Source organism: Hippopotamus amphibius, chromosome 8, assembly GCF_030028045.1.
Source record: "Hippopotamus amphibius kiboko isolate mHipAmp2 chromosome 8, mHipAmp2.hap2, whole genome shotgun sequence".
NCBI lineage: Eukaryota > Metazoa > Chordata > Mammalia > Artiodactyla > Hippopotamidae > Hippopotamus > Hippopotamus amphibius.
Window position 1 is genome coordinate 58,103,189 of NC_080193.1, and position 27,397 is coordinate 58,130,585.

At 33.1% G+C, this 27,397-nt stretch overlaps 1 protein-coding gene across 1 annotated transcript in view; it reads right to left on the reverse strand.

The window, feature by feature from the left end:
* The window catches only part of LRP1B (LDL receptor related protein 1B), a 1,778,947-nt gene that overhangs the window by 161,356 nt on the left and 1,590,194 nt on the right, over positions 1-27,397 (reverse strand). Inside the window, exons 61-66 of the mRNA XM_057745031.1 lie at positions 27,008-27,196; positions 26,012-26,160; positions 21,240-21,333; positions 17,284-17,400; positions 17,045-17,164; positions 15,003-15,122 (exon numbers count right to left, since the gene is read on the reverse strand). Coding sequence (XP_057601014.1) covers positions 15,003-15,122; positions 17,045-17,164; positions 17,284-17,400; positions 21,240-21,333; positions 26,012-26,160; positions 27,008-27,196 — 789 coding nt within the window. The remainder of the gene's footprint in view (positions 1-15,002; positions 15,123-17,044; positions 17,165-17,283; positions 17,401-21,239; positions 21,334-26,011; positions 26,161-27,007; positions 27,197-27,397) is intronic.

A 27,397-nucleotide genomic window follows, 5' to 3' on the forward strand; every position in this document is an offset into this window, starting at 1 on the left:
GCATATGACATGATGTTCAATATCATTAATCTTTAATGAAATGCAAATTAAAACCACAATGAGATACCACTATACATCTGTTAGAATGACTAAAATTTAAAAGTATCAAGTATTGGCAAGGATGTGGAGCAACTGGAATTCTCCAATACTGTCAGTGGGAATGGTGAAATGGTACGACCACTTTGGAAAAGAGTTTTATGCTTTCTTAAAAAGTTTAGCATACACTTATCATGTGATCTAGTCTACCTCTATAGAAAAGAAAGCATGTGTCCATACAAAGACTAATACAAGAAGTTCATAGCAGCTTGATTTGCAATAGTCTAGCAGGGGATTAAGAGGTACAAACTATTAGATATAAAACAAGCTATAAGAATGTACTGTACAACCTGAGGAATATAGCAAATATTTTATAATAACTATAAATAGAATATAACCTGTACAATTGTGACTCACTATATTGTGCACTTGTAACATATAATATTGTACATCAACTACACTTCAATTAAAAAAACCCCTTGAATCAACCCAAATGATAGATAAAAAAGTAGTATATTTATCCATACAATAGAACTCTTCACAGCAATGTAAAGGAATACACATTTGATACAACCATCAACATGATAATCTCAAAATAATTAAGCTAACTGAAATAAGCAAGACAAAATTAATATATACTGTATGACTCCAGTTTTATCTGAATGTACACTAATCCACAGTGACTAAAAGCAGATAAGTGAAGGCAGGGCAGGAAGTGGTGTAAGGGAGAGGTATTACAAAGGGAAACACATTTCTAGGGGTGATAAATATTTTTGTTATCTTGATTGTGGTGAGGATTTAATCACTTGTTTAACAAACCTGTGAATATCAAACTGTATGTTTTGAAAACATGCAGTTTATTGTATGCCAATTATACTTCAATAAAGCTGTTAAACAAACAGGACTCACAAAGAAGTGCAGTGCACGTACAGAATTGTGATTCTAAGATTTCTTGGACACCACATACTATATACCTGAAGATTCATACTGATCACATGCTCTTTTACATTTATTACTACACTGGACATTATTCTCTTAAGTCACAAACTCTGTTATTAATTCTATGTTTAATTTTTCCTCTCTTCTGACAAAAATATGGAAGATTTCACAGAACCATTTTATTGTTATAAAATTTTATATTATTTATTTAAATCTTTTATTTGTTCCCTTCTGTCTCCATTACAGAATGTGTGATTGTTTTAGCCTGTCTCAGTACTAAGAATTTAGCAAAATTTTCTGAAAAAATGGACAAAAAATATTTTTGAGGGTATAGTATGTACTTATACATCTACTAGGTACTCACAAACCTTTCTTTCTTTTAACCCTCTCATCAGCTTTCTAAGGGCAAAAATATTATACCTGTTTGCAAGTGAGGAAATAGTAAAGACCTGAAGAAATCTATCCACTTAACAAATCTTGAAATCAAGAATGGAGCTCTACTGCTAGTAACACCAGAGTTTTAGGCTCTTTTCACAAAGCTGCCCAATTGTACTGCCAGGGCACACTTTCTTCCTACAGGTAGGGATGCACCTCTCATTGCACAAGTTTGACAGAATATGTCAGTGATTATATTGAAATTTCCTTACAATTGTAGCCAATTTTGTACACCAATCAAGCCCAAGCTATTGAACTGATCAGGAGGAAAAGCAGTTCTTATACAAATATGAAATAAAATACACATAAACTCAAAGAAAACTAGGCTGCCAAAGTTCAGGCTTAGGGGAGAAAGGTGTTATATTCAGCTGAACCAAATAAAATCTGTATTTTTAAAATTTCCTTCCCTCACTCATTCCTCAAATATTTATCTGCACCAGATTCTGTACGAGGAACTGGATATATCAGGGATTAGAAGATACATGGATCCAGCCCTTCTGGAGTTTATAAATTGGCAAGGGAGACAGTAGACTTCAATAGAACCTTTAAAAAAGCAACAACATAGAAGCAGTTCATAAAAAAGATGACACTGAAAATCTGGTAGGATGTATGTGAAATCTCTAAAATTGGGAATTCACAGAAGTTGGTCACAGGTCAAGTGTGAATGCTGTGGTTGTATTGGCTTTTAATCAAACACAATATTAGAATACAAGAGTGGGCATACGGCAATGGAGAACAGGAGATACTTGGCATATATATAACTAAAAATGCTGCATTCTGTTCCATAGATCATACCCAAAGCATAGAACTTGGGAAGATTTCAGGAGAGAGATATACAGCTGATTAATAGAATGGAAAATAGAACCCATGCAGAGAGATTAAAGAAAATGAAATTATTTGGCCTGAAGAAGGATATAAAAAATTTAATTTGCGAATCCCTAAACAAAGGACTTTAACACAAAGGACAGTGTTTGGTTATCCAGTATTTCCATTGGAAATATTTTAAAAGGAAATAAAAAGCCAGGCTTAACTTATAGTGTGAGGATGTTAGTATTTTTGTTTGTTTATTTGATTAGGGATGATAGATGTAGTCCTATTAAAGTAGGTGAAAACCAGAGGACCTCTAATGATCCTTTTCCTTTGAAGATTCTATGACTATCATAACAACATATGACCTCTAGATGAAACTGAGTGGCCTTGACATTTTCAGCTCCGTCCTTTATTGTGGCTGAGAAATGCATTCCGTGTTAATTCACCAACATGGTTAGTGAACATTTTCCATCTGTCAGTAAGATGCTGAGAATTACTAAGTCACAGCATTGAGCCAAAAAAATGAAACCGGGTGAAAGAATAATTTTGTTCTATAAAGAAGCAGTACATTCCAGCTGTGAAAACCAAATAGCATGAAAAAAGCTCTGGAATTTAAGACTGGCACTGCCACCCCCTTACCCCACACCTGATAGTTTCTGAATAATAGTTATACCTTTACTCAATAGAGTCACATGTAATTACTTTTGTCTTAAGACTGTTTCAAACTAGAGATTTAACATGTTCATTTCTTGCATTTGTTTCAGTGCCAGCAAATACAGCATTTAGTGCCAAGACTTAACCGTATCTTCCAAAAAAGAATCTGGATAATTCATGCCCAGTGGTTAATTATCAAATTTCATAAAATAGGAAAAAAAATGCTTTCTTATATTAAAGTTTTCAAAAAATTGAAACAAAGCACAATGTCCATAACCTTCACATCTGCGGGGTGAAAGTTTTTGAAATTATACTAAGAGTAATATTAGCATGAGCAAATATTCTCAATAGTCACTTGTCTTTTAATCTATTTTAATAATAGTTTACGCATCCAAAATTAATAACCACTGATAACAATAATTCTAGAATTCATTTTATCTATTAATAGATCTTCTGTATTATTTATACTTCACTTAGATTGGGAGAGACTTTTGAATAAGAATATAATGAAGATACTGTTGCCGTTTTAAAAGCACTGTTGCACTGTCTTAATTGGCTTGCATAATGCACAGAGTTAGACTTAGGAATGCCTCCATTTCCTGAAAATACTCTCTGTACATACCTACAGCAATTACATGTATTTATATATATTCATTGGAAAAGCCTTAGGGAGGAAAAAATGTATGATCTAAAAAATAAAACTATATTCATGTCATTCATTCAGTTAATCAAGAGGACAATATCTTCAAACGTGTGACCTGCATGACATGGCGGGCAAGCTGTGGATCACACATCAGATGGTTCTAACAGCATATAAGTAGGGTGTTACATAGTATCGACTGGCTGCTGAGAGAGTTATCCCTGTTCAATTCTCTTTCATTTTTTCTAGTTGCTTCATCATGAAAAGTTTGGTCATGGGAAAACAGGGCTTCTCTCAACACTCACTAATCTCCCTTTTTAATAAAGAGAGAGTTGAATTTTGATAGGCTAGTTTCAAACTAGAATTGTGTCAAGCTAGAATTTAATGACATTGTTTTGCTTTCAAATTGACTGTAGACAAGGCATCCCTTTATTAAGCCACTCCTGCTTCCACTCACTATTTGTGACAATGTTACAAAAATAAAAAAACAAACCTACTTAAGTATGCATTTTTTTCTGATGACATTCATCCATTCCTATTTGTCTAGGATTATTTGTATCTGCTTCTTAATTCCTTGCCTTATTGCAGATTTAAGCCCTGTCAAGGAAGCTCTATTGAGCAATGGTTAAGCATATGGGGCTGAAGACATTTCCTGTGGAATCAAATTCTGCTTACTCATTTTCTACCTGGGTGACCCAGGCAAAAGTACTTACACTTAACTATCCATATTATTGGACTTTGAATTCCTTGAGTCACTAATATAGTGGCTTACTTAACATTTTCAGTAGATGTTTATTAATTTCTTAAATAAATGAATGCTATAAAAATACAAAAACCAGGCTTAGTTCTACAAGCAAAATATTAAAAAGGAAATGAATAATATAAACTGGGCCCAAAGTATGTTGTAGGATGAATTAATTGTATCCAGAGATTTTAAAAGTCTTGGTGCTTTCCTCTGCAAAGAACAGGGGTCCTGATATGAAAGTCCCTTGAAATTCAACCTTTTGCATAATTTTCAAATTCTCTATTGGTAATACCAATACCCATTGGTAATGTCTCTTGATAATACCAGGCTTTTAAATTACATATCCCCAACATTAATTTTAAGAAATATTAACAAATCTGAGCTGCAATTACCTTTATTCAGACATTATAAAATTGACATGGTAAATCCAGCAAGAAAAAATATGTATATTTTTGTTCATATTTTAAGTGATTGATTCTCAATTTCCTTCTCTCTGACTCAGTAAAATGTCCCTTATTTAAAAAGAACTGACAATTGTCAAGGTGCTGAGTTCATAAAATGATTTATGATTACAAGAGGTAGTTTCCTGTACCTCTGTGATTCCCTGATAGATACCCAGTGAGATTTTTACTGTTCGATGCCTCTTTATACCAAGAATCTTGTGGTTTTAAACACTAGACGATCAAATGAAAGATTCTCTTCTTGAAGCACTAATCATCATGGGATTGGGTATACGCTCATTCCAAGAACTCTAAGTTCATCCAGAGAACGTCTAAGAAAGCATCTATAGAGTAACGTAACATCCAACCATCTATGAATAATTTCCAGAAATGGAAATATCCATATGAGGCATCTAGCCTCCTGATACACTGATATAACTGTTAACAGACATAGCTGTATGATCTTTCATAGAAAAACATGATTAATTGGAATTAAGCAATATATTGAATATTCTGAGTACATTTTGTTTTGAGGATTCAGAAGTGAATTACAAAGAAGTCTAAAATATAAACAGATTTCATATTGGATTTTTCAAAATGTAACATAATAAAAATATTCAGAGTGGGGATCTAAAGTTACATATGCTTTTGAGTCATATAAGACATTTTTGCCAGTACAGTTTACTTAGTGGCATAAGAAATTAGATTAAGACTTTAGAAATGTCTTCAACAAGTTGAAACAGGTTAGATGTTACTCTTTCAGTAGCTTAATTAATAAAAGCTGTATGGTAGTTTAAAACTTTCAAAAATAAGTTCCCAGCATTCTGATATGGATTTTTTTATTGAATCTGCCACTCAATATTTAATACTCAATATTTTACACTGTCAATACACTCAATTTCTGAATAATTTATTTTAATGAATTTAAAAAAGGCATACCTTTAATATTAATATTTGATATTAGCATTTACAGCAAAATGGTTACTATAATATTATGGCAGATGTACACATATTCTGTAACTTTTTGTTAGTTTAACTTTAAATATAAATATATGAACTTAAATTAGAAATCTGATTGCTTAATTACCTAAGAGCAACTGTGATATAGATTGTTGAATAATATGTGAGGTCAAATGGTGTGTCAAAAACAAAAGAAAAACAAAAAAAAAGAAGAAAAATCTGATTGCTTGAGTAAGATATACAATTCACATAACCCAAATGTCATTAGTCAAAAACATTATTTGAAAACATACTAGATTCACTTGAACTTTAATAAATAGTGTCACTTTATATTCTGCTTTTTTTGAAATATCAGTCAAAACTCAATAACTATATCAAAAGGGAAACATTTTTATATTGGAAGTTTGTCTTTCTTAGAATATAGAATTTTGAAGCAAAGTGCTGTATTCATGTGGATAACATAATCCACAGGAATGAGAAACCACAGGTCACAGGGTAGATCTGCTCTCTATTTTATCTCTTCTAGCCCTTAAGTAATATTTTTCATGTCAATTCTGCATTGGGTCAAAGGAAAAGCATCATGAAGAATATTTGTTCATATTTTTTTTAAATCTCTCTCAAGAATCTTGGGTTTGAAAAATAGAAATACTGACTAGAAGGTTAAGATTTCAAAGGTATTCAAATAAAAATAAGCAATAATTTACTCTGGCATCGGGGCTTCCCTGGTGGTGCAGTGGTTAAGAATCCACCTGCCAATGCAGGTGACGTGGATTCAAGCCCTGGTCTGGGAAGATCCCACATGCCACGGAGCCACTAAGCCCATGCTCCGCAACTACTAAGCCTGAGGTCTAGAGCCTGCAAGCCACAACTACCGTGCCCAAGTGCCGCAACTATTGAAGCCTGCATGCCTAGATCCCTTGCTCTGCAGCAAGAGAAGCCATCACAATGAGAAGCCTGTGCACCACAATGAAAGAGTAGCCCTTGCTCATCACAATTAAAGAAAGCCTGCGCACAGCAACGAAGATCAAACACAGCCAAAAATAAATTCATTCATTCATTAAAAAATTATAAAAAATTTTAAAAATCTTAAAAAAAAATTTACTCTGGCATCCATAATCTAGCAAGAGATAACAGAGTTCACTGTCTCTCACTAAATCCTACAGCACATCTTTTTCCATTCCCATTATTTCCTACATGAACTCTGAACAAGGAACCACATACGAACAGAGGCCTGATGACATGAAAAATTTAGCCCAGAGGCTTTGCAGCCCAGGCACTGAATCTAAAACTGATTGTAGCATAAGTATGGCTCTCAGAATCACCATCTATACCATCTACATATCACAAAGCTAATAAATGTTGCAGTCACTACTCCACAATAGCTCTTTTATATTTATTACTATATTTTGCCCTGAAATGTTAATGGATGAAAATGAATAGTCTTTTTATAAACAAAATCCGATACCACTTGGATCCTCAAGCTGATTTTAACATATAAGCACAAATCTAAGTTTTCTTAAAGGAGTAAACAAAAATACTTTCTACACAGAGATGCATTATCAGGTGTTGCTGTTGGGAAAAGGAAAACAGTCTTTTGTTTACCTACTTTCATTCATTAATATACAGTATAATCATGGTACTAAAACAACACATGGTACTAAACAACATTAAATAACGCCTGAAAATATAAATGATAGAATAGTCTCTAAGGAAATTGCCAGCTCAAAGGATATGTGAACAGAATCTTAAAAGAAACACGTTTTTCTAAAAGTAGGTTAAAGGAGGAAATTTTTTAAAGATCTACATTTCATGCTTAGTTTTTAAACAAAGCATCTAATACCTATTCTTCTTATTCTATAAATCAGCAACTAGGGTTTGTGTGTATGTATGTGTGTTATTTTATTTTATGAGAATCATATATACCTGGCCAAGGATGAGGTGAGTAGTATAACAAGGATGAAGTTTTTCAAAAAAAAAATCACAAAATATTAAATTTGTGACTCAATTTCTTTAAAAAAATCAACTGCACAACCCAGTTATTAAAACAAATATGTAGTTCCTGGGGCTTCCTAGGTGGTGCAGTGGTTAAGAATCTGCCTGCCAATGCAGGGGACATGCGTTTGATCCCTGCTCCAGAAAGATCCCACGGAGCAACTAAGCCTGTGTGCCACAAACATTGAGCCTGCACTCTAGAGCCTGTGAGCCACAACTATTAAGCCTGTGTACCACAACTACTGAAGCCCACATGCCTAGAGCCCATGCTCCGCAACAAGAGAAGCCACGGCAATGAGGAGTCCGCACACCACAATGAAGAGTAGCCCCCGCTCACCGCAACTAGAGAAAGCCGCGTGCAGCAACAAAGACCCAACACAGACAATCAATCAATCAATCAATCAATCAATTTATAAAACAAACAAACAAATACGTAGTTTCCCTCGTTTACAAACTCAGCTGTAAACCTCACTAGCAAAAAGCTATCTTACTCTCCTGGCTTTTATTCCACTTAGGCTATTTAATGATCCACATGTAGTTCATTCCTTTATTTGTATAAAAGCTAGAAGACAATTTCCTGGTCCCATTCCTGCAGATAGTCTCTTCTTCAAGGGTTCTATCAGAACCGAAGTTTTTATCTTGGAGAGATGCCAAGCTTCTAGGAGAAACATCTCGTATAGAGTGTATAACACAGTCAACACAACTCAGGAATGACTGATTCTGTGACATTAAAAGTGGGTGGTAGCTAGACAGATAAGCATGAGGCAGTCTGCCTGGCTCCTGACATGACCTGGAGATTTACAGGATCATGTAACTCTGTGAAGATCTTAGCTCAAGAGGTTTCATGCATCAACAGAAACTTAAGATCAGGCTGCAAGCTCACCAAGAATGGAGTCATGGAGACAAACAGCCAAGCTTACACTCAAGCAAAGAGTGGTGATGTCAGCACTCCACAGCAAAGGTAGTTACTACAGATCAGACCAAGTGGTAGCAGAGACTAAAAGGGGTCCTAGAGAATGTGAGGATTAGAGACCTTTTCTCCTTCCCACCTGCTAACATAAACATATATAATCCCACCCTTCAAAATAATTAAGAGTTACTGTGATGCCACATTATAAAATTTAAAATCTGCCTCTCAGCAGTCTCCCTCAACAATAAACCCACTCACCCCTCCCCTTCCACAAAAGTCACAACACAGCAGGGTAGAGGCACTTGAGGATGTTCAGATCATTTGTTACTAATCAAAATCATAAATTTGTAAACTATATTTACATTCAGGAAACACTAATTAAAAACAGTAACAGATGTCTTAATGAAATATATGTAAGTGTGGATTGTTTTCCAAGATATGGAATTTAGTATCATCCGTTCCTGCATATATGAACACAGATCTCCCCCCCTTCAGATTATCTTGAAATCATGGAACTAACATTTCCTAAATACTATTCTAAGTGGAAATTATTTTTGAAAATAACTAAATTCACAAGTAACTAATTCAAATATCATGAATTATTTCACTGGAGTTAATTATCAGTATCAGAGCTTCCATTTTCAGACTCATCCCAAGCCCTCCATCCTAAGTATAACATTTAACCTAATATTGTCTGTAGGGTTAACAGATTCCTGTCTCTAGATATTGTCACATCTGCTTTTAACAAACTTTCATGCAAGGTAACAGAGCAACTAAGAAGAGAACTGAGACTTTGTGGTGTCTATAGTACAGATTGAATAAAATATTTTGTACCATATTTGCCAACAAATTGAAACATAGAAATAATCTTTAGTATGGAAATACATTGTTCACATGAATACATTGTACTACTACTAGAAAATCTTGTCTCAAATTAATATAGAAAATACAATACCCTTTATGTAAACTTTTAAAATACTATAAACTATTAGGCACATACTAATAAATGCACACTAACATAGTAAACTAAAAAAAACGCATGTGAATGACATAGAACCACTTTAGGACAAGGGGAAGAAGGTAAGGGGACAGAATAGAGGTGGGCTTTAGTTGTTATGGAAGGAATTTAGATTTTTAAGAGCTATCTTAGGCCAAATATTAAAATCTATTAAAAGTGATACATGGTGTATAATTGTATAAATTTCTGTACAAGTCTGTATGTTTAAAATATCTTATAATTTAATATGTACTTGCTTTAACTTAAAAAAATATTTTTTTTCTTATATTCTCATAACTTGAGTAACCTGATTCAAATTTCCTCATCAGACATTTAAGGGAAAATAAAGGCAAGCGTTGATGGGTTCCATCTTTTGGTTTCAGTGTGTTCAGTGTCATATTTGAAATCCAGGCTGTGGAAAGTACAAAGCTACTGTAGGAAACTCAAGTTCCTCTCCCAAGCCCCAGCTAGTGTGATTATAACGAATGCATTAAGTAAAAATAATTAGCCAAGCAGCAGGTTGGTTATAAATCAAGACTGCTCAAAAGCAGCAAATGATTCTGAACCAACAGGTAAGCAAGACTCTCTTTGATGATGCAGAATTCTAGATAAGGTAAAGGGATGCAGGAGAAGAAAGCAGGGAGGAGCGATGTGGCAGCACAAAAAGCTGATTCTAGAGAGTGGAGTGGTGAGTGTGGAGTTGACCAGGAAAGCCCAGGCAGAAAACTCATGAAAAGAATGTTTCATAGGGATCTAGGGCACTGAGAGTCTAAACTATAAACCAGGGAGAGAGAACATAATGCAAAGACATATTCTGATATCATCTTATAAGAGTAAAATTATAGAAAAGTTTCAACTCTGATTACAGAGCAGAAGTAGGAATCTAGTACAGATCTATCAAATCCCTAAATCTGCATTTTATTCCTAAAATAGAAAATGGCAGGCAGAAGATGAAGAAAGTTTGAAACTGAGATTCTGAATGAAAATCCCAAAGCTGCCACAGTTGGAGTATTCCATTTACTGTGGTCAGGCATTCAAATGTGGCATTGGTCACATAAATAACGAAACAGACTTCCAAGAGTAGTTAACATCAATATAACATCAACTCCTAACCTCTAGTAAAAGTGTGTTTATCTTTGAGCATAGAGTAAGGAAAGAATAAACAACTTTGGGCAAAAAGAATTTTATAATAACTATTAACAACTCACAAAACAAAGTTACAACTACAATCTTCCCTTGGTATCCACAGGGATTTCTTCTAGGAGCCCCATGCATACCAAAATGCATGGGCGCTCAAGTCCCTTATACGAAATGGCTTAGTAGACTCAACCCTCCACATCTGCTGGTGTGGAACCTGCGGATAAGACCGGCCCACTGTATCTTTCTATGACTGCGAAGGTAGCATAGATTTAAATCTATATTTACACAGAAACAGAATTAAAAGGTGTTTTAAAATACTTTTCAGTTTAAATCCAAATGTAGCTTTCATGGACTCAAATTTAACCATCTCAAAATCTAGGTGTAATATTATGGGAAACTATGTAGTTAATTTAATGTTTAAATTCAAAGTCCCACCACGACTAGATTACTGGATAAAGACTCCTAAACTATATTTAATCTACTTCTATTCAAAGTGATTTCAAAGCCTCCTTATGATAGTTTAGAAATGAGTACCATACAATTTTTACACATACTGAGTATTAACTGTTAAATTTGCAAGTACTCGTAAGATCTCAAAAGTTACACTAGGCTAAATGCAATAAACATGATATTTTGGTAAATATAAAAAACAAATATTTTTAAAATATTTACACACTACTGGTTATTTATTTCCCTATACTACATGTGCACTAGTTACTGTGCTCTGTTCTGTTAGGCTTTTCCATAGTATGTGTCTGTCTCTCCTTCTCTCCCTCTCCCTTACATGTGTGTTTCTACATTAGTTTTATTTACACAATTAAAAGCAAAACAAGACAAAACAAACTGTTTAATTTAGGTCAAGGTAGAACAAACTATAATCCTGGAACTTTAGAATTGACAGAAGCTAATTAGATATAAAACTGGAGATAAATATAAATACTGGTGCTGAGAAATAAGAGGTAAGGTTTAGGTGAACTCCAAGAGTAAAATATAAGGGTGAGTCAAAAATTATCCACACTCCGGTAATGTTAAAACTTCTGTAAATTCTGCAGCCAGAGCGTGGATACTTTTTGCCTCCTCTTCGAAGAATCTCCTCCTAAACTGAGCACTGAGCTAAAAGTACAGAAGGCAACTACAATAAAAATGGGTTGCAAGTGGAGGTTTTTGCAGCTAAGAATGGGCCAGTTCCTCAACAGCACTTAAAGCAAGTCTACACTATGTCCTGCTAGGCCACTTGACATGTGAAACAGTGAAACATATCCCTTCTTCTAGGCAAGGCCCATTCTTACCCACGAAGAAACATGTAACTCAAATTCAAATAATAAGGCCTTGGCGTAATAAAGTTAATCTTTAAGGAGTGTTATGTTTCTTTCCCACTCAATAAAGCATCAAAAGAGGAACTATCCCACAAGAGTGTTAACAGAATTAGGAAAAAATATATGGCATTTCTGTAGGTATTGAAGACAGAAGAAAGAGGAAAGAGATAGTCTTTTAGCTCCTTCAAAATAAGGATTGACAAATGCCATGCTAAAATACGATGTAGAAGAGGTTTCTTTAAATTATCACCTGTCCACGATAACATTTTAGAGTGGCTTTAAGACAAATTAAATGGTAATCTTTTTTCATTCTTTCCCCCTTCTTCTGTATCTATGTATATATTTGAATACTGGTCTGGAACTTAAAGCAATAATTGTGGCTAGGAGAATTCTATGTAATGAAAATAGAAAATATTTAAATAGTTTTCTCTTTATATACAAAAAATGAGGTGGATTCATGCTGTGTTCATAAAGCAGATGCTTTTTGTCAACCCTGGATTCAAGTTCCAATCCTACCACTTGTTAGCTGTGGGATTTGGGGCAAGCTGAGGTCCAATGGGTCCTTGGCCCTCATTTTCCTCATCCATAAAATAGGGATAATAAAGAGATTAAATCAAGTAATCGCTAGAAAGCCTTTAAAGCATTTCTTGGGCCATGGTAAACACCATATAAATATTAGGCATTATTGCTATTATGATGTTTAATAATTATCAGTTTGAACAATATAATGTACCAAAACAGTTACATCACATCAGAGTGAGGAAGAAGAAGAATAAAATATAGAAAAAAAAATTCATTCAAGAAATTATTCAATCATCAACAAAACAGAAAGACAACCTACCAAATGGAGAAAATATTTGCAAAGAATATGTCTGATAAGGAGTTAATATCCAAAATATATAAACAACTCATACAACTCAATATCAAGAAACAAACCACCCAATTAAAAAATGGGCAGAAGGCTTGAATTGACATTTTCCCAAAGAAGACATAAAGATGGCCAACAGGCACTTGAAAAGATGCTCAACATTGCTAATCATCGGGGAAACCACAAATCAAAACCACAATGAGAGAGCACCTCACACCTGTCAGAATGGCTATCATCAAAAAGACCACACATAGCAAATATTAGCAAGGATGTGGTGACGAGGGAACCCTTGTGCACCATTGGTGGGAATGTAAACTGGTACAGCCATTATGGAAGAGAGTATGGAGATTCCTCAAAAAACTAAAAACAGAACTACTACAAGACCCAGCAATTCCACTTCTGGGTTTATATCCAAAGAAAATGAAAACACTAATTTGATAAGATATATGCACACCAATGTTTACAGCAGCATTATTTATAATAGCCAAGATATGGAAACAACCTAAATGAATGGATAAAGAAGGTGTGGCCATAAAAAAGAATGAAATTTTGCCATTTGCAAAAACACAGATGGATCTGGAGGGTATTATGCTTAGTGAAATAAGTCAGACAGAGAAAAACGAATACCATATATTATCACTTATATGTTGAATCTAAAACATAAATAAATAAATATAACAAAACAGAAAAAGACTCACAAATATAGAAAACTAGTGGTTATCAGTCGGGGGAGGGGCAAGGTACAGGTAGAAATTTAAGAGGTAAAAACTATTATGTATAAAAAGAATATGATACATGAATATATTGTACAGCACAAAGAATATAGCCAATATTTTATGAAACTTTAAATGGAGTATAATCAATAAAAATATTGAATCACACAAAAAAAGAAATTATTCAGATAGATAAGTCATCATTCCATGTTGGTTTGGTAAACAGAAATACAAAAGACAACAGAGCAAAATAACCAGTAATATAAATTAGTCTGCAAAAGTCCTTGATAATTGTCATGGACAAATTGGTGATGGATGTAGTCTGAGGCCTTATGAATTGATTATGAAGATAAATTCCATAAAGTGATAAACGGTGGTTTTATGATATTAAAAAGTGATAAGCTATCATACTGGTTGCATGTCCTGAAGACACAGTTATATAGAGACAGTATTAGAAATAAAAACACTCAAAGACATATTATTGCCTGCGATTATACATGTAGCTCATGAGTATTGTTCAATATAATGGAATTTCAAAGAACCTAAAGGCTTTTCATTATTTTGATTTCTTCCAGAAGAGTTAATTAAGAGTAGGGTAGAATCTAACAGATGCATTTAACACAACTTCATCTAAGAAGCCTGGAAGTTCCGGCTTTAGTTTGGACAAACTTTGTCTTTTCTAATAAATTACAAGATTAACTGCCTTTTTGCTTCCCCAACAATGCTGACTTTGGTGCATTCACCTAAAAAATAGCCTCAATTAATGTTCAATAAATGTTGATAAAAATGAGTTACATATGACAACTACTTTCATTTCTGTTTCATTGTTGATATTTTCAAGATAGAATCAAATGCATTAAACAAAATGAATACATATGTCCTCCATTTCTGCAATGTTAATAATAATTGTAAATAAAATAATTGATTTTAAGTGAAAATATTAACGATTCAGAAACATGCCACCTTAAGTGATTATTGTCTACTAAAACAGAACAGATGCTCTTATTATTTTTTTTCTTTTTCCCCACCATGTTTAAGAATGAACAATAATCATTGGCTAAATGGACAGTCGTATGTATTTAAGGAGAAAAATGAAGTCTAGAACAGTATGAAAATAGTGTTTTACTGTTTCGATTCATTAAATGCTAATAGCATGTGCATTCGCTAATGTCTTTTTACAAACAGTTTTGATTTATACTAAAGCAATACTTACCCTCCTGCCTTATCCTCCATGCTTTTTATAAAATAGCTAACCCAAGGTTTTGACTCTGAGAACACATAGACAAAACATTCTTGTGTAAGACTTTAGTTGTATCAGAATTGTGTTCATATTTGTTTCACTAAGCCATCTCAGATGATGATACAAATACAAGAGGTAAGTAAGACCCACAGTCACCAAACACTCACCGCAGTTGGCCTCATCTGACGCATCTGCACAGTCTGGATCCTCATCGCAAACCCACAGCTTGGAAATGCAATGTTTGGTGGTTTTACACTGGAAATAGTCTGGGGAACAGCTGTTTTCGGCTTAAGAGGAAAGCATCTATTAAAATGCAGCTTTGGACAAGAATAGACACTTTAATTAAAAAGCAATTAAATTAATTTTTAAGTTAATCAATTGAAAATGTATCATCTTTTAATTAATAAGGCCCTGAAGGTGATGAGTTTTAACTTTTAATTATCTGTAATGTACTCCTTTTATCTATTCCAGTACAAATAAATAAAACATATTTCTGCAATGACGCATTTGACAAAAATCAGAGTTTTCGTAAGAAGTAAGCAATTATGAACTGCCTTTTACATGAGCATTCTGTAGATTGGTGAACATAAATACTAGTGATAATTTCTAAAAATTTCTAAAAACATTTGCTTTCTTATAGAAAACATCTCAGGGTGGCACCACCCTAATAGTTCTAAATACCTTTAGTTTCTCTGTTTAGTAATTGATGTCTCAGTATCTTATTTTATTTAGGAAATACCCAGCTATACAACAAACTTCCATCATTTAACTTAATTTAACACAAGTCTAAAATTTCACAGTACTAAATATCTGGAGAGATCATCCTCAAGTAGACATTCCTAAAACATAATTATTCCTAAAAGTTGACCCAAAGCTCTTATCTCATTTGCTTTTTCTTTCCTCAAAAGTTTCTTTACATGGAGTGTCTTTCCTTGCTGACAAATTTGCAACAGATATAATGTCTTACTTAGCTCATATTAAACCTAGGCACAATAAAACTATTTTACTTAAAAAAAAATCGGAGTTTTCAAAACCACGCAGCCTTGATTGGATATCTTGAAGCTAATTTAGAAATAAAGAATTCAGGGTTCTTCAAAAATATTTTTTCAGATAAATAAATTTAAGAATTTATACATATGCATTTTTATAAATAGAAAATACTAAAATCAGAAGATATTAGTGAATGAAAAAATAAAAAGCATAGAATTTATCAAAACCTCTAGTTGTGTTGAGATTTTGAGGGAAGAGGTGAAACATCCAACTCCAACTATAAACGGCTTCACAAACCTTAGTCAGTTTAATGGGTCAGCTTCTAGAATGGCTAACCATAAAGAACTGGTACTGACTTTATTCTGAATGCACCATCTTAATCAAATTGCTGGATGACTGCACATTATTTACTGATAAAAGTTTTAGAGGAATAAAAACTTCAGCAAGACAGAGATGTTGACAGCAGTTCTGTTGAAAGCTTGAACTTGACAGGTGCTCTACGGTTCAGATCCTGTGTGTGCATGTGTATGTGTATGTGTGTATGTGCCTGCCTGCCTACGTGAATGTATGTATATGATGTAAACTGTTCTGCCTTCCATTTTAGGTATATTTGTTTTTCATGGGAGATTGAAATAAGAGGTGAACAGAATGAAAAATATTTTACAACTGTTTTTTGAAGTAGCTTGTTAAGATACATTAGAAGGAGTATTATTTACAGTTTTTAACAAGTAATTTTGTTAAGTTATGTTGCCCAGATTTTCGTTTCTTATCATACATTCAATATGTTATTAATAATGGGAAAAAAACAATCTAATTAAAATGGAGTTGATTTCAAGTAAGTAATTAAATCAATAGAAGAAAATTACTTGTAGCTACTTAATAAGGTAAAAATAAATTATTTTTTTTAAAAGCACTATCATCACCTGTAATTTGTTTTTTGCTGCTTCTCTTAAGGATGATGTGGATGAATGCATGTTTTTTTTTATGTTTGTAGTCATTTCCAGGTAGCTTTTAAGTAAAGATCACCTATGTTTTAATTTTATATATATTTTTATATAGAGTTTCTTTAATAACCATCCCAATGGTTGTTTGGGATTTATTTGCCCATCATTGCAATTATATTTTCTACACTGTATAAATTTATGGTGAACAATAATAATTTTTAGACCAATTTCAGTTGGGAGTCAGATGTAAGACAGAACAGTTAGAGGTGACTTACGACAGTCCCTTTCATCTTCCTCATCCCCACAGTCATCTTGCCCATTACACCTGAGGTTTACTGGGATGCATTTCTGATTTTTGGTACACTTGAACTGACCTGAGAGGCAGACATGTGTGTCTAAAAGATAGAAAGAACAAAAAATATGCACTAAAGCTTGTGTCTGAATTTAAATCAATGCAGACATAATCAGTTAAAAATTAGATTTGTGTTCCTTAGTTAAGAATGTAATCACCTACCACAGTTGAGTTCATCCGAATTGTCCCCACAGTCATTCTCTCCATCACAGATGAAAGCGGGCAGAGCACAGAGACCTGTTCCACATTGAAATCGTCCTGGCTGACATTTAAATTCCGCTAGAGGAGGAAACATATAGGTATCATGGAATGACAATCTTAGCTCATGACTTCTTAAACAGAGCTTTTTTGACATTCAACATATTTATTATATTATTATATTAAACATATCCTAGAGCACAATGTGAATGTTTCACATCCAGATAGCTATTAGATTCAGATGTGCACTTAAGCTTTGAGCAGCTTAGATGGTCTCTAGATTAGCTTTTATAAACTAACAATAAAAAGAAAGATATTAACATATAAATATATATATATTTAAAACATTTTTTATTGGAGTATAATTGTTTTACAATGTTGTGTTAGTTTCTGGTGTACAATGAAGTGAATCAGCTATATGTATACATATATCCCCCTCCTGTTTGACCTCCCTCCCACTCACCCCACAATTTCACCCATCTAGGTCATCACAGAGCACCAAGCTGAGCTTCCTGTGCTTTATAGCGGGTTCCCACTAGCTATCTATTTTACACATGGTAGTGTATATACATCAATGGTATTGAGAGGTTAAGTGGCAGAGCACAATTTACTGTAATTTTTTAAAAAGTTATTTCAATATCACTTAAAAAATTATTTCTCTTTGATCACTTTGCTGCCTGTAATGTGTTAAGAGAGGAACATCTGTCCTCAATACACACTCCCCAGCATTACTTAAAGCAAATGTTTTCTATATCACATTTTAAATAAGAATTATTGATCGTTATTCCTATAATTCTGTTAATATATAAGGACAATATCTTATAACTAGTAAAGATTTTTATATACCATATGTAGGTTATTGTAATAAATCTCTCCTAGAGGATAAAGCAGTTTTTGCTATATTCTTTGGGTTTATATAATCAATAACAATAAAGTAGGATATATTGAATATCTACTTTGTTTTAGGCACTGGGCTAGGTTTTTCATGTATAGTTACTAATTGAATCTCATTATAACCTTCTCACCTAGGCATCACCATGACCATTTTATAAATGAGGAAAGTAAGTCTCATGGATGCTAATAATTCACCCAAGAATATACAAGTTTCAAGTGCCCGAGTTAGTTAAATCCATATCCAAATCTGAAGTCTTCTCACAGTTTGCAACAAACACTTATCTTTTGACTAATGATCCTAATGTATGTTACTAATTACTGATTTTGAGATGAATAATATGCTGTTTATTAGTTCAAATCAGTCAATTAAACATTAATAAATTATATTTTGAACTTTGGAGAATAAAATATGCTTTTATAATTAAAATATTAATTAAAATTTCCTTAACATTAAAAAAAATCTCAATATATGCATGGCTTCCGTAGAAGCAACTTTTAAAGTGTTGAAAGTCATTTACCTTCAATTTACAACATTTGTTAATTAATCACACTAAATATTTAAATGGGGTGATAATTTTCTAATGATCTAAATGTGCATTTCCTCTATTTCCTGTTGCTTCATATATGAGTTCCTTTGCAATTTCTTTGCACATAATTGCTGTTGTATTTTTCTACATTTTCTGAATTTATGGTGCATGATAGTAATTTTTAGACCAACTTCAGTTTGGAGTCAGAAGTAAGAAAAAAACAGAACATTCTGAGGTAACATGACAGTCCCTTTCATCTTCCTCATCCCCACAGTCATCTTGTCCATTACAAGTGAGGTTGTCCAAAACCTTTCTATAAGAAGGGTTATAACTATTAGAGGAGTTTCAATGCCTATTAAATAACTGAGAAGCCTACGTGACCTTTAAATGTGTCTCTAGAATGATCCTTGATATATTAGAGCATTATAGGAAATATAATTACAAACCTACAATACCAGAGAACTCTTGATGCATCACTCAACTATATTTACATAAATAACATTACTGAAGTTAGAAAGTAAGAGAACCTGGAATCAAGCTTTTCTACTTTTTCAGATGAAATTATAGGTATTGTCAGTGGCTCTTATTACCTACAAATTTTGATGATGGAGCTACTCAAAAATGAATTCTACTTACTCCACAGAGTCATGTACATCATTTTCTACCTCACTATGACTCTCAAAATAAAGTGTGATGCCTACAGATGTTCAATGCTGTTAACCCGTCAACTCCAAGTAATAGATCATTTACTAAAAGATCACAGAGATAATGTCACCAATAAAAATATGTAGTATTGGTATTTAACCAGGATAAGGATCATACAGAGACTCTTAAGATACCAGATGTCTCTTTGGTTCCCCCTGAAAGACATTAAAGTTATATTTGTACAATAAATATACTGAAAGTGGGTAAATGTAAAAAAATGCATTATATTAAATCTGTAGTTAATTTCTCATATCAGTTTGGTTACAGCATGAAATTTCAGTCAAGATCAAAATTAGAGTTCAGGAGCTGTAAATATTTTAGAAGGGAGAGCATTGAATGCTACTGACTTTGTCTGCAGGTCATTATGGGGAAAATTCCTCAAAAAACACTTAAGTAAATCTGGGCAGGAAAGGTCATCTTAACATGAGAACTAAAGTAACACATTCATTCTTATTCATTTCTATAAATTATAAAAATAAGTTGCATTTACTATATCACAGAACAGTTTATTGTGGGAAAATTAATAGATTTCAGTGTGTAAATCTCAACTGGCCACCGTAATTTCTTGTTCCTTGATATTCTTTTCAATTCAATAACTTAAAAAAAGAATAGTTCAGGCATAATAGTATATATATGTCATACAGATACTACTCTTCATATATTGTCCACCATAGTGAAAATAAAAACTATATTAAAAAAAAGTCAAAGGGCAATGGACCATTCAGAAACAGAAAAATAATATTAGAAAAGCAATGACATAAATTTTTTCCTTCTCATTGAATATATTATTCTCTCAAATATGTAAATTAAACATGTGAAAAAACTTCAAATGTTTGATATACTTCTTAGTGACCAGAGAGACAGAATACAGCTCATTTAAGTAACTATCTAGAGGTTCTAAGTTTGAAACAGCTTTGTGATTATGTGGTGGAAAGTTCTGTAACAGAAAGTAGCCAGCTTTCACTAAGACAGTAAGTATACTGTCTTTCTTTAGTGCAAGCCTAAGGATCTTGAACTCAACTGTCAAGACCAAATCATGGCAACCGTCCACTGGGATGTTGAAGGAATTATCATGATTGACTACAAGCATCTTCAACTTGACAGGACAGTACTGGAGTGACCCATGGAGTGAACTAAGGCTATCAAGCAAAAGTCTGCGGATTGTCTATTATAACCTAGGTTATTAAAGATGGCTAAAAAAAAAAAAATCACCTAACCATGCCAATGACCGTCAAATGTCAAGACATAATTGGTAGTCACTTTAAGGCAACTACTAAGAGCATACTAAATTGTCTAACAGCCAACTAATGACTTACATTGGAAAAACCTGACTTTTAAAGAATTTTCAGTATTTTCACACTGACAGAAAAGTTGACAGAAAAGTTTAATACTGAAGAAAAATTCTATCTCTTAAAGGCAAGATTTCCCTTATTGAGTGACATTCTGAAAACTTGCCCATTTTTGCTTCTAATTTAATGATATATCAAGTCAAAATCATGCTGATTTTTACTCTACTGATCACTACATGAAGAGTTTAGTTATTCTACAAGTAAAAAAAATTGAGAAAGAGAAAACTAACGCAAATTGCTGATGGTGTCACTGTCAATGCAATAGTGATCAGAGACACACATAAGACATTGCAACAATTTTTGCTGTATTTTTAACTACTGACATATAAAACCTTTCTATTTCAATTTTTGCAGAAGGCAATACTTAAGATCTAGCTTCAATTATCCAGGTCTGGGATTTGTGGTGCTCTAAATTCTAAACTCGTACATCCACCAGTGTACTCACGACAGTCATCTGGTTCGTCAGATCCATCACCACAGTCATCCACGGTGTCACATTTCCACCAGAATGGGATACATTTATCAGTTTTGCAACGAAACTTTGAGAAAAAGAAAAAATAAAGATTAAAGAACCCTACTCATATATATTGGATATTTAACAACTCAGTAGGGCAGAGCAGCCTAGCCTACCCTCTTGCTGCAAATGTGAACTGTGGTGGTCTTAGAGCATTCCACAATCAGGAATAAATGCACAACAAGCAGCAAAATGACCAGCCATGGAAGCACACTGTTCAGGAAGGCCTCCTGAGATTCCCTGAGCACAGACAAGCTCGCGAATTTACATATTGTCTGTTTATGGCTGCTTTCTCACCAAACAGTTTAGTAGCTGCTACAAAGACCATGTGGTTTGCAAAGCCTAAAATAGTTATTACCTGGTCCTCTACAGAAAAAGTTTGCTGAACACTGAATAGGGCTAAAACTCATCAGAGATATCAGGAAGAGGTATTGAGTTGAATTCATTTAGTTAATTTGAATTAATTTAACTAATTTAATTAATTTTAATTATTGTTCCTGCTAACTTCACTTCTAGCCAACCATACACAGTGACCAAGAAAGCTCAGCCAGTTTATTCCTTAGCTCTCAGAGCACAAACTTATCCTTTTCTCAGTAACATTCAGTTCCAAATGTACCCTCATAAGATAGAAGAAACTAAAGAAAATCACAATTTCCATACAGAGAACACATGCATCTGAAATAGCTGCCATGAAAAAAAACAAGCGATAGTTAAATTTAGTAGATATCTTCTAGCACTTCAAAATTTTTCTTCTGAAATTGAAAATATTAGATATTTTCTAAAATTTATTCGTTTTCTTTTTGAAGTTTTTTTCTTGTAATTCCCAAGTGAGTGACAAAAAGCAAGGTGGCATTTAACTTAGTAAGTTGCATGCCAGACAGATTTATAACATAGAAATACATAACCTGGGTTCAATTTCCTCTAATGAAAATGGATTATCAAGCTAAAAATTGGTTCATTTTAAATACCATTACTGTCATCAAGTAAGACAGAATTTGAGTCTAGCCTTTACTGAAACTGTCTGGATATCATGGAGCTGATTTGGGGTAGATATATGTCTATATATATATATGTGTGTGTGTGTATATATATATATATATATATATATATATATATATTTTAAATAAGAATAAATTTTTTCCCAGTGGAAATATAAGAGGGAATAGAGTACAGTGAATCCAAGGGAAGATCTCCCTGTTCAACTGGTTTTCCGATATTTACTAAGCCTGTGGTCATGTTTCTTGTGGTTTTCATGAATTACCAGAGGAAAAACATTGTTTTTATAGATACTGACTGTCTGGGGATATAAGGCTAACTCTGAAAGCAATTATCCTGAACAGTAAACATTTCCAGTCAGTACCGTATATCAAAGTATATTAGTAAGATGATTTCAAGTCTCCTGAGTATATTCAAAGTCTTCCTAATCAAGATATGAAAAAATCTAGATACATATTTTTAACTTTACTAAATATTTCTGATTTAAATAAACATCCACTGTTGGAATCTTATATGACAGGATGATTTTGCTCCATTTCATTTTTAATAAGCACAAAAAAGCATTTTGAGTTAAGAGAAGGCCAGGGTAAAATACATTTATTATTACTTTTTATGTTAATCCACATCTTATTCACTACTCTCCGAGGGCGATTTCTTCTATTCTGTGTCTGTTTTTTTTTTTCATACTTAAATGCAGTAACCTTAAAAATATAAATGCTAAATATAAATATGAAACATTCTTCATGGTAAATGCTCTTCAAGACTAATATCTTCATAAAATAAATTGCAGACTGCAATTATCACACACAAGAAGCTATAAAGAAACTCCTAAATGCATGTCTACTAAAATGGGTACATGGATAAAATGCAAATCCTACGTGTAGTGAATTTTACTCAAAACAGGAAATGTCTCCACTTAAAAAATAACTAAATTCATTTTTAAATTTGCTTTAAAAATTTTCTAATTAAAATGATTTAAATGTAATATTTGAAACGATTTGTGCTACAAGAATTGGACCTAATCTTGCTTTTTACTAGATTTTCACATGTTCATTTCCAATCATAATAGAATTCTTACTGGTGTGATTTGTTTATTTTACTTTTTAAAAAATCAGTGATATTTGGGGTATATAACTGGCTGCAAACATTAGACGATAACATATCAAAATTCCTTAGTAAGATAAATTTAAAATGCAATATTTTTGACAGAACGCTTAATGGTATGATTCTGAAGTACCTAAATTATTCACTTCATTTTAATATCTACCTCACTAAAAATTGTGTTTCTATTAACTAACTTTTCTCCAAGAAGCATACAGTAGATCTTATTTTTCCTCCCATTATATCAGAAAACAATCAGAGATAAAATGCATAAATCCCAGGACTTACAGGGACAGCCACTAATTGACTGTGTTATCTGAAATGTTACTCTTCATTAACTGTTTTCTTAAAAATGAGACAAATGAAGTGATAACTGTTTTTTTCAGGAAGTATTGAAAACAAAGATATCTGACCTGCAATGTTCTATCGTTATTGTTCTTTCTTGCTATTGTTGATTTTTTTTTAACTTATGTAAAACAGTATTGGCAGGGGACTTCCCTGGTGGTGCAGTAGTTAAGATTCTAATGGAGGGGGCCAGGGTTCAATCCCTGGTCAGGGAACTAGATCCCACATGCATACTGCAACTAAGGAGATGGCAAGCCGCAACTAAGGAGCATGCTTACTGCAACTAAGACCTGGCACAACCAAATTAAAAAAAAAATGAAAAAGAAAAACCAAAACAAACAAAAAACTATTGGCAATATTTAAAAAATTAGAAATATTTTAGTTATATTATCATTGATACCAGATTGAGAAGTAATTTAGTTATATGAATATAACTTTTCTAGGTTAAGTTTTCATTTAATTGACTCATCAGATTTTTTGCCATTGAATAAATATAATTCTAGGTTTTCCTACTGAATAATTTGAAACATCTTATTCCTTTTATGACTACAGAAAGGCTGATGTTTTACTATCTATGTCCCGATGTTTGAGATTTTCATCTGTGTGTCAAGCATCTTTTAGCTTTATTTCCAGTCGGCTAACGAGGCTCATCACACTGTAAGGAGCTTAGATAGGTGTCATTTCTACTACGCTACCTACAGCCTCAGTGTTGGGCCTCAACAGAGTGACCTTTGGTGTGCTCCAGATCAGGAGAACAGAAGTTACTTCAGAATAACCCAGAAGTTAAACTGAAAATCTGTCTTAACTAAACAAAATTAACAGAAATTATATTTAATTTTTTTCTTAAATATGTGACTTCAATTTTATCTCTACGTTGCTTATTTTACCTCTCATAGTGACAAATTTCTAGTTCTCTAAAAGTAATGAATTTTGTTTACATAAATACTTAGGAGATTATCATTAAAACAACACACCTTGTAAGGAAAAAAAGAGACTGTGACCTGTGCTTTCAACTAGACATGAGAACCTCCTGATGGCACCTCACACTAATTGCACACATACTCAAGTATATGCTACTTGCACTAGAGGGCTAGATTAATAACAATATCACTTACTATGACCCAGGAACTCTTCCCATGTAATCTTGATAACAGTGGCCTGGAAATATTATCATTCCCATTTAAAAGGTGAGAAAACTGAGGCATCAAGAAGTTAGGTAACAAAGCCAAGGTAATTCAGCTTATTTAAACCAGTCAGTGTTATGGTCATAGTGAGTCTGGCTTCAGAGTCTATGCCCTTAACCACTGTACATACAGCTTCCTGGAAGAGACTGGATCTTTTTCATCTATATAGTTCTTTAATGTATGATCTCCATAGTCATAACTTAATATGAGAGTTGAGCTAGGATTAGCTTCTCTTTTTGAAAATAAGCACACCCTAATAAAAAAGCTCAGTCTCTTGCCATGATGTCACTGCTAGAATTAAAACCCAGAAAATTCAAAACACAGAATTCTAAGAATAAATTTAGTCATTTTTAAAAACAAGTCACATGATTTCTTTTACAATTTTATCTTAAACAAGATTATTACTCAAATATAAAAAATTAAATTTTGTCATATGACTTTTGTACAAATTTTGAAAGTAATCAAGTTCATGCAAATACCATTAAGTAGAAAAAATAACTTCTGAAATATCCTTACTGAAAATAATTACATTTTGAAGAAAAAGAGATTTCAGAAGGAAATTATTTGGATCATATAACTTTTCAATAAAAATATCTAGAAAATTACTTTTTATCAATTTATCTTTTCTGTATCACTTACTCTGAGGAATAACAGAGAGGTAGAGATGGTGATACAGAGCAGACCATCTAGGAAGATTTTTTGCTTTGTTTAAACTGCATGTATCATAGTCTTAACCCTATGTCTCAATCAGCTGGTATCTTGGAATAGGTCAAATCTCCTCTGAAGATTCTGCTATACCTGCTCATGATTTGTGCCACTATTCTGTGTGCATCAGTGTAAAAATGGTTTCATTTTTGTTTTTGTTTTCCTTTTGACCTCTATTTGTGCTTCCTAAATTCCCAAAATTGCTTTTCCCTTACTCTGTGACCCTCTCTATAATGTATGGAATGCTTAATGCTATGCCAAACAAAAAAAAATGTTTCAAAAATGGTTTAAGTGAATAAACAAAACTCAGGCAAAACCTTTATAACAACTTGCTCATACATGCCATGATATGATTTCTAAACCTCCACTCACCTGACTAGCTGTGCAGTTGGATAAGCAAGTCCTGTTATCAGCTGCAAGATAGAAGTTGGTGGGACATGCGCAGGTGTGAGTCTTTCCAGGGGCTAAAAGGCACAGATGACTGCAACCTCCATTATTTATCATACAGAGATGTTTGGAGACTATGGGTGAGAAAGAAACAATAACAACAAAATGGGATAATCAAGACCAATGATATAATATGGGATTAGGGATACGATGTTTAAGCTTCATAATTCGTATTTGAATAGAACTTTGTAATCAAAAACTCATCAAGATAATAATTTTATTTTGTTACAAATTCTACTCAACAACCTAAGACATTTATTTTACCATTAAATAATTCTAAGCATGCATTTCCACAATAGCAAGTATTTTAGTAGGAAAAAAGTGTCCATCAGAAAAATAAACAGAGACTAAAAGTATTTTGAATGAATATATACATAGGTTTAGAAACATAAATGTAAAATAAAATAATGAAATGATGATCACATCTAATTGTAGAGTGGCTTTGTTTTCTAAGCCAAATATGTTTTAAGACAAATAATCAAAACTTGATTCCATATGGCCTGATAGAATTCCAACTAGACATATGCTTAAGCAAACTTGATACAGTTCTCATTTTTAGAGTCCTAGAGCTACCTAAATGTATGAGTTCCTTTCACCTAGCATTCCAGAAAGTAGGATCCTACAACTATTTTGAAACAAATGATTTCAAGAATGAAGCCTTCACTTCTCCAACTACATGTATTAATGTTATTTAAGCATAATATGATTTCAACAATCAATAATTCCTTATTGAGTTTCTAACCATATCCCTTAACAGCAGTATTTGATATCAACTAAATTCATTCTATATAATTATGCTAAGCAATGAAATCTGGTAATCTTTCTCAAAAATAACTTTACACTTAACCTTAAAGGAAACAAAAATGGAATGTTACTAAAAGATGTTGATGCATTTATGGAAATCATGGAAAGAATAATTACCATCAGGTTGTCTATAAGAATGATACACCTGGATATCTGTGATGGCATGCCATGAGTTAATCAGTGAGAGTCTGTCTGCTCCCGAGGTTTTATGGGCACGGCTGAGTGACTTGGTTTTCCCATCAGTCCAGTAGATGTAGTCTTCAAACAATGTTAGTGCAATCACCCCTGGAATATCTTGATTAGGGACTGTAATAGGAGATGGTAAGATTAATGTTCAGTCTTGGAAGACTGCCAGTTAAAATATTCAATACTACATGGGCTGACAGATACAACTGCTACAGAACTTCATGTGAATAATTGCTGTGACAACCTGTCAGGCTGCCAAGGTTCTTTATTACAGGTTAAGAGAATGCAGGATCTGGCGCAGGAGGTTGCTCTGCTCAGATT